The sequence below is a fragment of the Notamacropus eugenii genome, chromosome 6, assembly GCF_028372415.1.
Source record: "Notamacropus eugenii isolate mMacEug1 chromosome 6, mMacEug1.pri_v2, whole genome shotgun sequence".
Classification (NCBI taxonomy): Eukaryota; Metazoa; Chordata; class Mammalia; order Diprotodontia; family Macropodidae; genus Notamacropus; species Notamacropus eugenii.
Window position 1 is genome coordinate 96459486 of NC_092877.1, and position 13644 is coordinate 96473129.

A 13644-nucleotide genomic window follows, 5' to 3' on the forward strand; every position below is an offset into this window, starting at 1 on the left:
TGGACTTAAGTCTGAAGACATGAGTCTGAGTCCCAACTCTGTCACCAGCCTTGAGACTTTGGGCAGATCCGTTCAGTATACTCACCCATAAAACAAGGACGGTGATATTTGTAATGCTTATAGCATAAGAAAAAGAAGTACAGTGGGAAGGCATTAAATGTGAGCCATTGTTACTTGTTTCACAGCATTATGAATTTCCAAGTTGGACATAATCACATTCAATTTAAAATGAACAAACCAATTATAACTCTTTTGGATTATTTGCTGTTTTGAATTATCCACCCTACTTCTTGTATTAATTAACATGGATATCCGAGACTGAACTGTATACAGACGCTTATCTAAGAATCTAATGGTAACTCGCTGGATTCAATTACAAAGTTCCAACTACAACCAAGATATCAATTGACATTTATATGTCTATGGCTTCGGAAACTTACCAGTTGAGATACAAATTACTCTGCTATGAGAGGTTAAGTGCCAACATCTTTGCCAAATCCAACTAAGAATTCAAAACTCCCCACCAAAGGAAGTTCATGCAGAGGAAAAAAGGACATATGCATGTAATTTCCCATTTACATATGACAACCCATGGACTGGATTTTTGCTTCAATGATTCATAGCATGCATGGCATGGAAGGTACTAGGTTCTTGAAGACCATGTTAGTGGAGTCTAAGTTTTGGCAGAGCCTATATAAAGCTGGAAAGACTGTCCTTAGTGACTGAAAATCACCCAAAGAAGAGGTTCTTTATCATTAGGCTGACCACTAAGTCATGAATTGTGCATAAAGCAACTCATGAAACCAATTACTAAGACCTGAAGGAATTTTCACAGCTACATTAATTGAAAGAGTGCCCATTTTTAAAAAAATCACAGATCTTTGGAAGTACTCAAAAGCCAATGCTAGGTAATGCCTAAAATAAGGAAGACAATCCAGCAAATTCATAAATGGTGCATGTGTCATCCCCACTCTTTCGCTTATTTTTTCTCTTCTATCACCTCTCCTTTTTCACTTATTTTCAATCTCTCACTCTCTACTGGCTCATTTTCTACTGTCTACAAACATGACCATGTCTGTGCCATTCTGAAAAAAAAAAAAATTAAGCCCATCACTTGATCCTTCTATCCATGCTATTGTCCTTTACCTCTTATACTCTTTGTAGCTAGACTATTCAAAAGGAGGACCTCCCCAACTTCTTTTAAGACCCAACTAAAATCCCACCTTGTACAGGAAGCCTTTCCCAGCCCCTCAGTTCCAGCATTCTTCCTTGCTTAGTTATTTGCCCTGTATATAGCTTGCTTTGTATATATTTATTTTCATGTTGTCTCCTTTATTAGATTGTAAGCTCCTTGAGGACAGGAACTATCTTTTGCCTATTTTTGCACCCCCAGTACTTTGACACAGTGACTGGCACACAGTAGATGCTTAATACACATTGAAAGATTATATGCTTACATTTCTCTTTACTAAAGTAATCACTTATTTAAGTAGAGCTTCCTGCTTTCATTATTTTGAATAGTCAAATATAAAGATTAGTTTGTTTATAATGAAATATGAGACTTGTGAAAAGACAAACATTTGTGAAATTTAAAGTTGTAATTAATTAAAAGATTTAAAAAATGTGGATAATAATCATGACACTTTTTCTTAACTAATTTTATGAATATGAGCAAATAGGCACAATGAGAAAATTTGGTAATTGTTTTCACTGCTGCAGTTGCTTGGAATTAGACCTATGGATGCATTCTAGAAGCAAGAATATTAGTGTGATGAGTGACTATAAGCATTATCATACTTTATAATACATGGACAGACAGACATATATGTATATAACATACATATATACACACTATGAGTATATGTAGATAGATAAATATAGCTGCTGTCTGAGGGTCAGCATAGTTAAATCTAGAGGCACAGATTATATACTATTATAGCCATTGTTTCTCCTGACTTCTTTAAAAATATTACTGACATCTGTTTTTTTATATTACCTTTATTTCCCAGAGACCCAATGCTTGTAACAAAGAAAAAAAAAAATCAGTTCTGCAAAACTAACCAAGAAGTCCATCAAATCTATATGCAGTGTTCCATAACCACAGTCGCTCACCTCCACAAAGAGGAGAGAGAAGTGCATTTTTTCCATTTATTTTCCAGGGCAAACTTTGCTTACTTTAATTATAAAATTCAGTGTTCAGTGTTTTTTTTTGTTGTTGTTCTGTCCATTTACTTCTTGAAGTCATTGTGGATACTTGCCTTCCTGGCTTCTGCTTATTTAATTTTGCATCAGTTCATATCACTTTCACTGCTTCTCTGTATTCTTCACAGTCATTTTTAATTGTACAGTAATATTACATTATATTTATGTACCACAATTTATTCAGCCATTTCCCAAATGATGAACACATACTTTATTTGCAATTTTTTGTTGCTATCAGAAAGTACTGTTAGGAATATCTGGGTATATATGGGGAGCTTTCTTCTGTCCCTGATCTCCTTGGTATATGCATTTAGCAGTGAGATTTTAGGGTGAAAGGGAGTAATCATTTTAATCACTTGAAAGAACAACACAGTTTCAAATGGCTTTCAAGAATGGTCGGGACATTTCACAGTGCTAGTAACATTGTGTTATTGTCCTTTATTCCTCTCCAGGCTCAACTTCAGATTCCCTGGGCTTCTTTTGCCACCTTTGCCACCATAATAGAGCATCCTTCTCACCCTGGACCAGCACTCAGCTCCAGCAGCCATCTGAACGTGGAACATAACTCGGGCCCTGACTGACTGGTTCTTCCCAGAATCACTATTTAAAAGAAAGTGCCCAGGCAAGTAATATCTTTAACCCTTTGCAGGCCCCATTCCTGACCTGTTGCACTTTGTCAATCATGCCCCACTCCATGTTCCTGCTGGCACTATTTCCCCCTCCCCTTGCCCCCTTTCAGCTTCCTTTTGTGTGTTATCCTCTCCCAGTAGAATGAGTTCCTTGAAGGCAAGGACTTTGTTTCTTTTTGCTTGTATGCGTATGCCTACTGCTTAGAACCATACTTGGTACACGCTAAATTCTTGCTAGCACAGTTAGATAGTGGATAGAGTCCAGAGCCTGGAGTCAGAAAGACTCATCTTCCTGAGCTCAAATCCAGCCTCAGACACTTACTAGCTGTGTAACCCTGGGCAAGTCATTTAATCCAGTTTGCCTCAGTTTCCTCATCTGTAAAATGAGCTGGAAGAAGGAATGGCCAATCAGTCTAGTATGTTTGCCAAGAAAACCCCAGATAGTGTCATGAAGATATGGACATAACTGAAACGACTCAACAGCAGCAACAACAACTGCAACAAAAAAAATTCTTGTTAACTTGATTCGACTTGACTCATGCAACCTCTTCAGCATCAAGCATTTTCATCTTCTGTCATCTCTGGCAATTTGGTGGATGGGTAGTGAAACCTCAAGAGTTGTTTTCATTTGCATTTCTGGCTTATTCTTCCGAATTTCACTATAACTTCAAACATGTAATTCTACAATAGGAGATTAGACACGTAACATCTATTGTAGGAATAATGCTTTATGGAATTCTTTTTTTTAGAAGGTTATGCACAAGTAAAAAAATTAATCATAGAAAATAATCTCATGAATTAGGCTAATACGAAAAGCATACTTAAATATCACTGGAACTATTGTTTCTTTAAAAAAGGACCTCTTTCCACAGAAGAAACCCCCAAATTCTTAGCAATGAGTTATGCTTTTAGAAATTGGGGATAACTGCTACAGACATCTTTAGGAATCTGAATGCTTACTATTATGTCACTGACTGACTTGAAAAAGCTCTTTTTTTCCCCAAAGGAAAAAAAAAAGGACATCAATAATGAAAAGTAAAATGTATCTTCCCATTGGTATCAGAAAGGCATGAGGCTTTAATGTTGCTGGAGAGTTCATTTTAAAGTTTTAATTTTCATAAAGTAGAATATTAAAAAAAAACTTCAAAGGATCTAGGATTTTGGAGATGGAAATGTTCCCTTCCGCTATATAAATAACAACCTGCCCATGCCATCTCATCAATCTTTTCCCTGCCCTTCATAAATTCCCCGAAGATGACCTTTTGATTCAATTTATAATATTAAGGGACATTCTCCAACAATTAAATGGCTAAAGGACAAGATCAAACAGTTTTCAAAAAATTTCTTCTTTTTGAAGCTGTTATCACATTAAAAATGCCCCAAATCACTAAGAATTATAGAAATAGAAATTAAAGCAACTTTCTGGTTCTACCTATCAGAGTGGAAAAGATGACTAAAGAGGAAAATCACAAATACTGTTTGGACTGAGGGAAAACAAGTATATTAGGGCACCTTTACTGGGTCTGTGAACTGGTCCTGAGATTCTGCGGAACTATTTGGAACTATGCCCAGAAAATCAGCACAAGTTAGAGGCAGGTAGGTGGGTCAGTGAATAGAACTCTGGGTCTGGAGGCAGGAGGACATGAATTCAAATCTGGCCTCAGACACTTACTAGCTGTGGGCAAGTCACACTTAATCTCTGTGTTTGCCTTATTCCATAGGAGAAGGAAATGTCAAAACACTCTAGTATCTTTGTCAGGAAAACCCCATGAATAGTATGGTCCATGGGGTCACGAAGAGTTGGAAATGATCAAATGACTAAACGACAATAATCATAACAACCCCCAAATTACCAAACTTTCTAAACCCTTTGCCCCAGCTATAGTACTACTAGGCTTATATCCCAATGAAATCAAAGAAAGATGTAACTGTCTAAAAGGATCCAACTGTCTAAAAATATTAATGGCAGCTCTTTTCATGATAGCTAAAAACTGGAAACCAAGAATGCATCAACCTTTTCTGAGAATGGCTAAACCAGTTGTGGCATGTAAATGTAATAGAAAATTATCATGCCTTAAGAAATGATTTAACAAACAGCTTCAAAGGGAATTTAGAAGACATGTAAGACTGATGCAGAGTGAAGTGCGCAAAACTAGGAGAAAAAAATTATACAATGGTTATATTATAAAAAATAATTTTGAAAGACTTTATAACTCAGATCAATGCAACAAGTCCAAAAGAATGAATATGAAATGAGCCATGAGATAACATTTTCCTACATGATTAATGTGTAAATATTTTGTCAGACTCTGCAGCTTTGTACCAAGGATAAGTGTCTTATCCAAATGCTATACCTGTCGAAGATATATGTATTAATGTACTGACTTGATGGGTGACTGATCCAACTGTAAGTCATTGTCTAGAGAACAGGAATTCTTTATCTACTTGGATTTTTTTTTTTAATGTAGAATCCCACGCGGGTTTCTTTTGAGTGATTTTGGCTACTACTGATTAAGGAGGCTCTGAAATATTTTGAAGCTGAATGTAGTCAACATAATGTCATTTTCAAACAGGAACAGAACTCCTATTCCATTTGGCCACTTGTGCAAGACATCCTCCACAGAAGTGATGAACACCTTTGGAAAACCAATCTTTCCCTCTGTTCTTCCTCATTTGATAGCAATAACCAGAGAACTACTACACAAAATTACCTCTGTAATTTTATTTGTTGAGGAATTTGGTATGGTGTTGGAATATACATGGGAAACATCTTGTTGAAGGAAAACATTTAAGGTTTAACTTTCTTTTCCTGAGTCAAATACTTAAAAACCCAAATAATAAACAAGGAGAGATCCTATATTCTTCAAACCTTTCAATCAATCATGTGACTAGAAAGCTGTAGTTTGTTATAGAAAACTGTTTGCAAAAGCCTGATTTTTTTCTTCTGTTTTAACAACAACTTAATTATGGATCATTCTCATAAACATTTTATAGAGATGAGAATCAATAGTTATTTGAGAACTCTCAATTTTATTGTATTCCTAATATTCTATCTATGATTTTCACTTTTTGGAATTTTCCCTTATTTTGGGTACCTTAAAAACTGATCACATAATACTTTCAAAATTGTGTCATTTTAGCACTTATCTTTTTGTTTTGTTTCTTTATGAAACAAAACCCCATATTTTTAGTACCAGTATTCCAGTGATTCTATATGGGTACAAATAATGGAACATGAGTCTTGCAGAATCAAAACAGTAGGCCTATTAAAGGGAAATGAAGGGCATACATAACTGTAGCATATTACCAGTGATGACTGGTACACAATAGGTCACACACAAGTTATTATACGAGAAGGAAATGATTGAAAATTGGCTGTCCAATCAAGTAGTGCAACCAGTAATAAGAGATATATTGCATGTAGCCTGTATGCTGCTTTATTACTCATGTAACATTAAAAACCTAGATTTAAAGATTCCAGCACATCGAATGGACTCCCTATGGAAGTAGATGGTATGATATGAGTAAGTGGCACAGTCTGGGAGGGTTTCAACTTGTATGATATGCAGAATTATACATATTAATGAGAGCACAGAATTAGTGACACACTGGCTCTAGTCTAGCTTCTCATCCTGGTCTTTGTCTTCTTTAACACCACTCCCCTCCCTTACCACCTCCCCCCCTCCCAATCCCAAACCCCTTTGCTGAAATTTTAGAGGTTAAATTTGTGCACTGGTTCCGCTTTATTGATGATCAAAGTTTTTTGTTATAGAAATGCTGATAGATCTATTCCATTCTTTGCTTATTTTCCTTTCAGTTTCATCTATAAATGTTCTTGCAATTATTTGGATTGGATGGATTTCATGTTTCTTCTCAGGACAATTATTCCCATCTACCACTCTTTGCTGTTTTGCAATAATTCAATTTTCCAATTGTATTACAATAAAACAACACAATAACATAATGCTTATCCATATGCTTGCTTATTATGTTTTACAGATGAGTTAATGGCAAAAACCAACGTTGCTCTTGGCTACCTACATTCACTTGCTTAGCAAAGATAAAGAGAATTTGTTGAGTTTTTTGACCTTCTTGCTATGATGAGTACATAAGTTAAATACACACAGGAAAACCCAATTTACACTCATGTCTTTTCCATGAACAATTTCCAATTCTTGGAGACATCAACACTTGTGTGAATAGGTCAACTTAGAGCTTTTGTGACAATATTTAGGATCTTTTCATCTTTTATTTCTAATTTGGTGTTGAATCTGACCTTTGTTCTAATAATTTGACTGGCTTGACTTCACAAAGACATGGCATGGCTTGGAAATGACCCCCACCACAGTAGCCAGTCATTTACTGTCTCTTAAGACACAGCCAATGCCATTTTTGTAATGTTCAATGCTTACCAAATCTAACACCTTTTGAGTCTTCTGGAAACCCCTTCCCCCCCAACCTATGGTATTATTAGAAGACATCTCTGCCCTTTGGTATATTCTATTTCTTAATCCTGAACTCTAGTTTCCAACATACTTTTTACTTTCTTCTTCTATGCCTATATTTCCATTTAACTCATTAAGTATCAATGAATATATTCACTTATTTTAAATGATCCCATTGAGTCTTTGCATAATTTCTCTACTTCATCATCCTCTGCAATAAATATTGGCACCTAGCCATAATTACATCATTACTATAGGTATGCTATTTCAAAATGTGTGGTCAATTTAATCTATATTGGGTGTTTTAAAAGATACAAATAAAAAAGATCATAAGTGAAGGGAATTATCTGATTAAAAAGGAAATTAAGGATAAGAACTATACCTGTGATTCCATTAGTGTAAGAAACTGTCTACTAGTGCAGTTCAGCACCTTTTCTGGAAATGACAGTCTTACCAAGTTGCCCAGAATCACACACCCACTATGTGTAAGAAGAGGGATTTAAATGCGGATCTTCTTAGCTCCAAGGTTGGCTCTCTAGTCATGATGTCATGTTTTCTAGATACTATGAGGTCAGGAAATTAAATCTTACAAATTTATTTTAATCTTTCTAAAATTGGAATGAAACTTCAGAAATAAATATATTTAATGGCAGACAAGAAGATTTTCTGAAGAAGCATCTAAATCACATACAGAGTAAATTCTAATATTTGAATGAAGTGTCTGATCTGAAAATATAGTTGTTAACTAAAGTTGTTAAATATTTCAAGAAAATAATGCATCAGAAAGAAAATTACTTGGAACTAAAAAATGAATAAAATAATTTTTAGATATTAATGATAATGAAACATTGTCTATTATTTGGTCAGAAATAGCCAACAATAGTTAAAATTGGCATTCTGCTTACACAAGACAGATTAAATATTTAGTTCTTATTTGTGCAAAGTTTTAATTGTTTTCATTAAAGTAAAATTTCCACCATCTCTGTCATCTAATATCCTGTTATATAACAATACCTTATTACTTGAGGAAAACAGTAATGTAACAACTATAAATACATTGTACTTCTTGTCAGTAAATTACAGAAATAATCTGATGACAATAAAAAGTATAACAGAAAACTTCAAGATTACAAACTCCTAACAAGCAGAGACTATCTCTCCGGGGTATGGGTTGGACTAGATGGCCTCATGCTCAAATTCCGTGACTTGATCTGCCATTGTTATATGTAGTATCAGGGAGCAAGAATGATGGTTGCAAAGGGGCGCAAAGTACAAAGAACTTGAAGCAGTAGACCTGAACTTTAACGCTGAACCTGACACTTAACAACCCTATGATCCTGGACAAATCTCCTGACTTCTCTTGGCCTCAATTTCCACTTTGTTAAAAGAAGGAGCTGAAACAGAGAATCCCTAAGACTCTTTTCAATTATAAACCCTATGACCCTAAAATGCTTTACGAATAGCATCTAATTCTCCCTAATAACAAATATACACACAATTATTAGGAAAGGCATATCTGTAGTGACAAGCACGGCAAAATGGATAGAGAGCTGGTATCAGAGTAAGGGAGACCTGGGTTTGAGGCTATTGTGTGACTTGGGTAAGTCACATACCTTCTATATACTGCAGACAACTTGACTGAAGAGTGGATGTCCATTGGAATTGGTAGGGGAAGTTTTCTCACCAAGACTTCCCTATATCAAACCACAGGTCTAGTCTTAAGACAATTATGTAAAATTACTGCTACTTTAAAAGTACACAATTTCCGCTAAGCACATATATTTGTATGGAAGTCAGACTTTTAGCAAGCTCCACGATGACTGTGAATTCTGAGGTGAGCAGAAGGGACCTCTGTGCCCTAAAGAAAATAGCTATGACAAGGCCTATGAGTTTTACTCCACTGAAAAGGGAAGGGGTCACCTTCAGGTCCTTATCAATAAAACTGCAAACAAAATAATGTAGCAGGGCAAAGGAAGTGAAGACCCAGACATAATTGAGAAATGATTGCTAACAAAGAGGAGAAAAACTATTAAAAAGCAAGAAGAAACTTCACCGGGACAGCTATTTAGAATATTTCAGCACAGCAGCCCTAGACACTTTTACTATGCCAAGGGCATAAGTGTATAAAAGAATAGTGCAGTGATCAAAGCTCAAAATGCTGACTGAGTCAAGAAAGAGTTCTTTTTGAGTACTTTCTGTTTAAAAAGGTAGTGATATATATATTTTAGGATCACATTTTATAATAAATATTTTTTAAACTATGGGTTCACAGGTGTGTAAGCCTCTATCATCTAGAAAATTCACTTATTTGAAATATCTGGCTATTTTTTATCTAAACTTGGAATCTCCCTTAGTTACTAGCCCATAGTTCATGCTGAATAAATGTTTGGTGGATGAATTATGCTGGACATTGTTGATGTTTCGGCATATAAGTGTTATAACCACATTTCCCCTTCATTCTTTAATATGAGAATACCTTATATTTTGGGAAATTACATCGTTAGAAATGAAAAAGAAAAAAAATGGTATCTATACACACACACCCATAAGGCACATGAAGCTTTTTGTCTTAATGTAAAATGTCCTTACCAAAGTCCAATATGATGTCTCCAACCCAGCTTTCAAACACACAGTAATCACCACAAACTAAAACAAAAAATAAATTGGTTATTTCCATAATAAGCCATGACTGTTTTTATGATATAATCACAAATTTTGAAAATGCCAGTTATTATTCAGTTCGTCATAGGAATAGCTGGTTACTTGTTGGTCATCATATAGACTTTAAAGCTAGATAGGATCCTAGAGTTCATTTAATTCAACTCCTTAATTTTAAACATGGGGAAACAAAACGTCTTATAAGTGACTTGACCAAATTTTCTGCATCACAGCAAACTCTCAGAATTTATCTAGGCTTATTCTTGGATAAATGAGCTATCTTATGATAAATGTCCAGACTCAAACCCAAAGTGATGCTAGGTAAAACACCTGCCAGGGCTTTGGTTGGCACTATTTTAGTTATGTAAGTACACCACCATATATCACAGATAATTAATAAAATAAGACTTGAGGGAAAGGTAAGTTAAAGTTTTTTTTTTAAAGATCTAAAAATTCAGTGACAGTAGAGAATTCATATTATTATTTTCTATTCAAAAGGCAGCTTGGTATAATAGAAAAGGTACTGGATGTAAAGTGAAATGTCTCCTTTGCTAGTCATAAGACCTTGGGTAAATCACAACCTTTTCTCAATCTTAGCTTCCCTATACCTAAGATGAGTAAGACAATACTTGTGAAATTTTCTCCTCAGAAAGTCTAAACGAATCACAGATTTAGAACTGGAAGGAACTTGGAAGATATGTTTTATAGACAGAACTGGCCTGATGAGGCTAAATGGCAGCAGGAAGGAGAGGCTGCATTTAAACTCAGGTCCTTGGACCCTATATTCAACATTTTCTTTCCTCTAGCACCTTGCTTTGTTGTGAAACAGTCCTTTGTAATCATTCCAGTGATACAAAAATCTTAAAAGTACTACATAAATCATAAGGAACTATAAAAATTTGTTATTGTTTAAAGGGATGTTAATTTATAAAAATTCAAAATAAAACAATTTTATTTTTAAAAATGCCAGTGAGTTGAAGACCTAATGAAAAACCATGAATTTATACATTTAAAAATAAAAATTAGGTGGATAAGCAATAAGGAAATGTCTTTATTTGTAAAAAAGAACAAAAATGTTTAGACTTACAGTGTAAACAATGTTTCCCAGCAACAGATAATCAGAAGTTTTTCCATTTCCAAATACAGTACCTGAAAGAAAATAATTGTTTTTAAAAAAGCAATTTTTACTTTTTTCAACACTTTTCTATTCCTCAAAACATGTACACATAATACAGGAATATTAAATTATGTGTACAGACAAATTTATTAAGTATATACTATCTGTAGGAAGACACTGTGATACACACTCGGGGAGAAACCTTAGATAAAATATAGTTATAATGCAATTGGACTTCACAATAAATATCTTATTATACTCAACAAGAGGTAGATACATGCACGTGTGGTAAATAATAAATTAGATAAATGGGCAAATGTCTAATTAACTCACCATTACCAATCTTTAAATTTGAACTTATTGCTACTATGCTTATGGATCCATTAAATTACATATATCAATGAAAAAGCAAACAAACATAAGTGATCAATCAGATTCAAATTATGTGTACTTAATGGACTTAATTAGATTAAAGTGGCCATATTTCTGACCAAGCAGAAATTCCTATGTATTAATGTATCATTGATATGAAGGATGAACAGGAGGCAGTTAAGAGAACTATGATAATGGTTCAGGCTGATAGTGATGAGAGCACGTGCTCTGGCAGTGGCATTAGGCACCTTGCGCCAATATCTCTGAAGGATTTATTTTCTCAAATGCTTTTTATTGTTCTGTGAGGTCATTGTTATGATATAAGTCCACCCATAGCCTCCATAATGTTTTATAAGTGAACTTAAATTTTCAAATGGTTTGGCTATCACATCTCTCTACTTGATGAGGAAACTGCTGCTGTGCTGAAGTGGATTCTGGCATCTTGTAGCTTCCTTGGTTTTCTGATTGTTCCTCACTGGTGAAAACTTTTGTAAGACTCAATGTATTTAATTTTGTTATTTTTCACTGTTGATGGCCTATACAATTGGGTCAGGTTCAGTGATAATTTTGAGAGTTTCCTCATCTCACCCTTTCCTTCTGTAAGGTGGCTTTTTTATGTGGGCATTTTGTTTATGAAAGAGACAAAAACAATGACAATTATTTGGGAAAACAACAAGTTCTTAGGAAAAAAAGTATTTGCTAAAGTCAAAGATGGTCAGTTTCTTGTTTCCCAGTATCTCTTTTTTGGAACTATTATCATACTTCAAAGTATTTTTAAACATCTTGGGACTAGGATTTTGAAGCTGATACCTAGGAAATCCTCATAACTTTTAGAGAGAATAGGATAACTGTATGTTGCCTATTTATTCCATGTCTCACAGAAATGGGAATTTTGATATCTCAGCATATAACAGAGGTAAGTCACTCCAAATACAGAGACCTTGCTTTGAGGTAGTAATCAGTAAGTGACTGGAGAAGCAAAGTAGGGGAAGGCATATTGTCCCTCACATCCTGAAATCAGCCAAGCCCAGCTGATCGCAGGCCTTACAACCAATTCAAACCCTGTACTACTCGAAAGATGAGTCTGAGTGGAAGTCTCAAAGAGAGTCTGAGACTTGAGAAGAACTCAGATCCTATCTTTCCTCAACCTCCCCTCATTGTGATAAATGGAGGAAGTCAGGTTTTGAATCTGTGGTTGAGAGCTGAACTCTCTGGGAGGAGGAGAGTCTTTTCTGTCTTCTGCTTTACTTTCACCTAGGGTCTGAGAGAGGGGAGGCTCTTCAGAGGTTGGTTTGTTCTGACCTTTATTGCCACCTATGGTTTGAGATAGGGAACCCCTTCAGAGTGCATCCAAGAGACTAGACAAGAATACCTTTGAGGATCCCAGGTATGGGGGAACTGCCTTTGCTGAAAGAATTGAAACTGATTTTAGAGCCCAGCCAACGAGCATCTAGAGGAGAAGACTTGGCCTAGTAGGTGACTTTTGATGCAGATTATTCTTTAAGATGATCAAGGACTCTAAGACCTTCAGTTCAGAGGCATGACTTGTCCCTGGCAAATGAGTTATCCTACTCATGTGCCTACTCACTAGGCCAACTTGGAAGTTTGTATCTCGTCTTCTATACTGACATCATACGTGTTGGTGAGAGTCTGGAACCCAGGTTTACAGACTGACTGCTTTGATTCTTCTTGCCTTTGCATTTTGTGTAGTAAACGTTTCATGACTAAGAGTTAATGGTATCATCTTGGCTGATCTGTCATATGTAGTGGAGGTATAGCTTCCCCAAACCAGTGTTACCCTTAGAAACCTGTGAGTTATAGCACTATGGCTATCTCCTCAGAACTGTTACTCCACAGCCCTTGACTTCCTTTCCAGGGTGAATACAAGTTGAGGAGAATGAGCCCCAGCCCGGAGAGTCTAGAGAGAAGGAAGGCATTGCACTTCTAATTTGGTATTTTCCTTGACATTGTCTCATTCCAGACAATCATTTTTACTATATAAACTGTTTTTAAAATGACTGCTTTATAATACTTTCATTTTTCATTCACTGACACACCAAATGCCTTCTAATTCTCATCTTAAAAAAAAAAATCTAATGTAAGCTCCCAAAGGGCAGCAGCTATTTTCGTTTTTCTCTCTGAAATCCTTGCACCTCTCTGTAGAGAAGCTGGTCAATAATGCCAAAATTTTGTTTTGACACAGCAAATGCTTCTTATTAAA

General features: G+C 35.4%; 1 protein-coding gene across 9 annotated transcripts in view; it reads right to left on the reverse strand.

Annotated features, from left to right (window-relative positions):
* ATP8A1 (ATPase phospholipid transporting 8A1) overlaps nt 1-13644 on the reverse strand; it is a 278564-nt gene that overhangs the window by 42840 nt on the left and 222080 nt on the right. For all 9 annotated transcript variants that reach the window (XM_072620622.1, XM_072620621.1, XM_072620616.1 and 6 more), the window contains 2 exons: nt 11022-11083; nt 9866-9922 (listed from right to left, as the gene is read on the reverse strand). In XM_072620622.1, coding sequence (XP_072476723.1) covers nt 9866-9922; nt 11022-11083 — 119 coding nt within the window. The remainder of the gene's footprint in view (nt 1-9865; nt 9923-11021; nt 11084-13644) is intronic.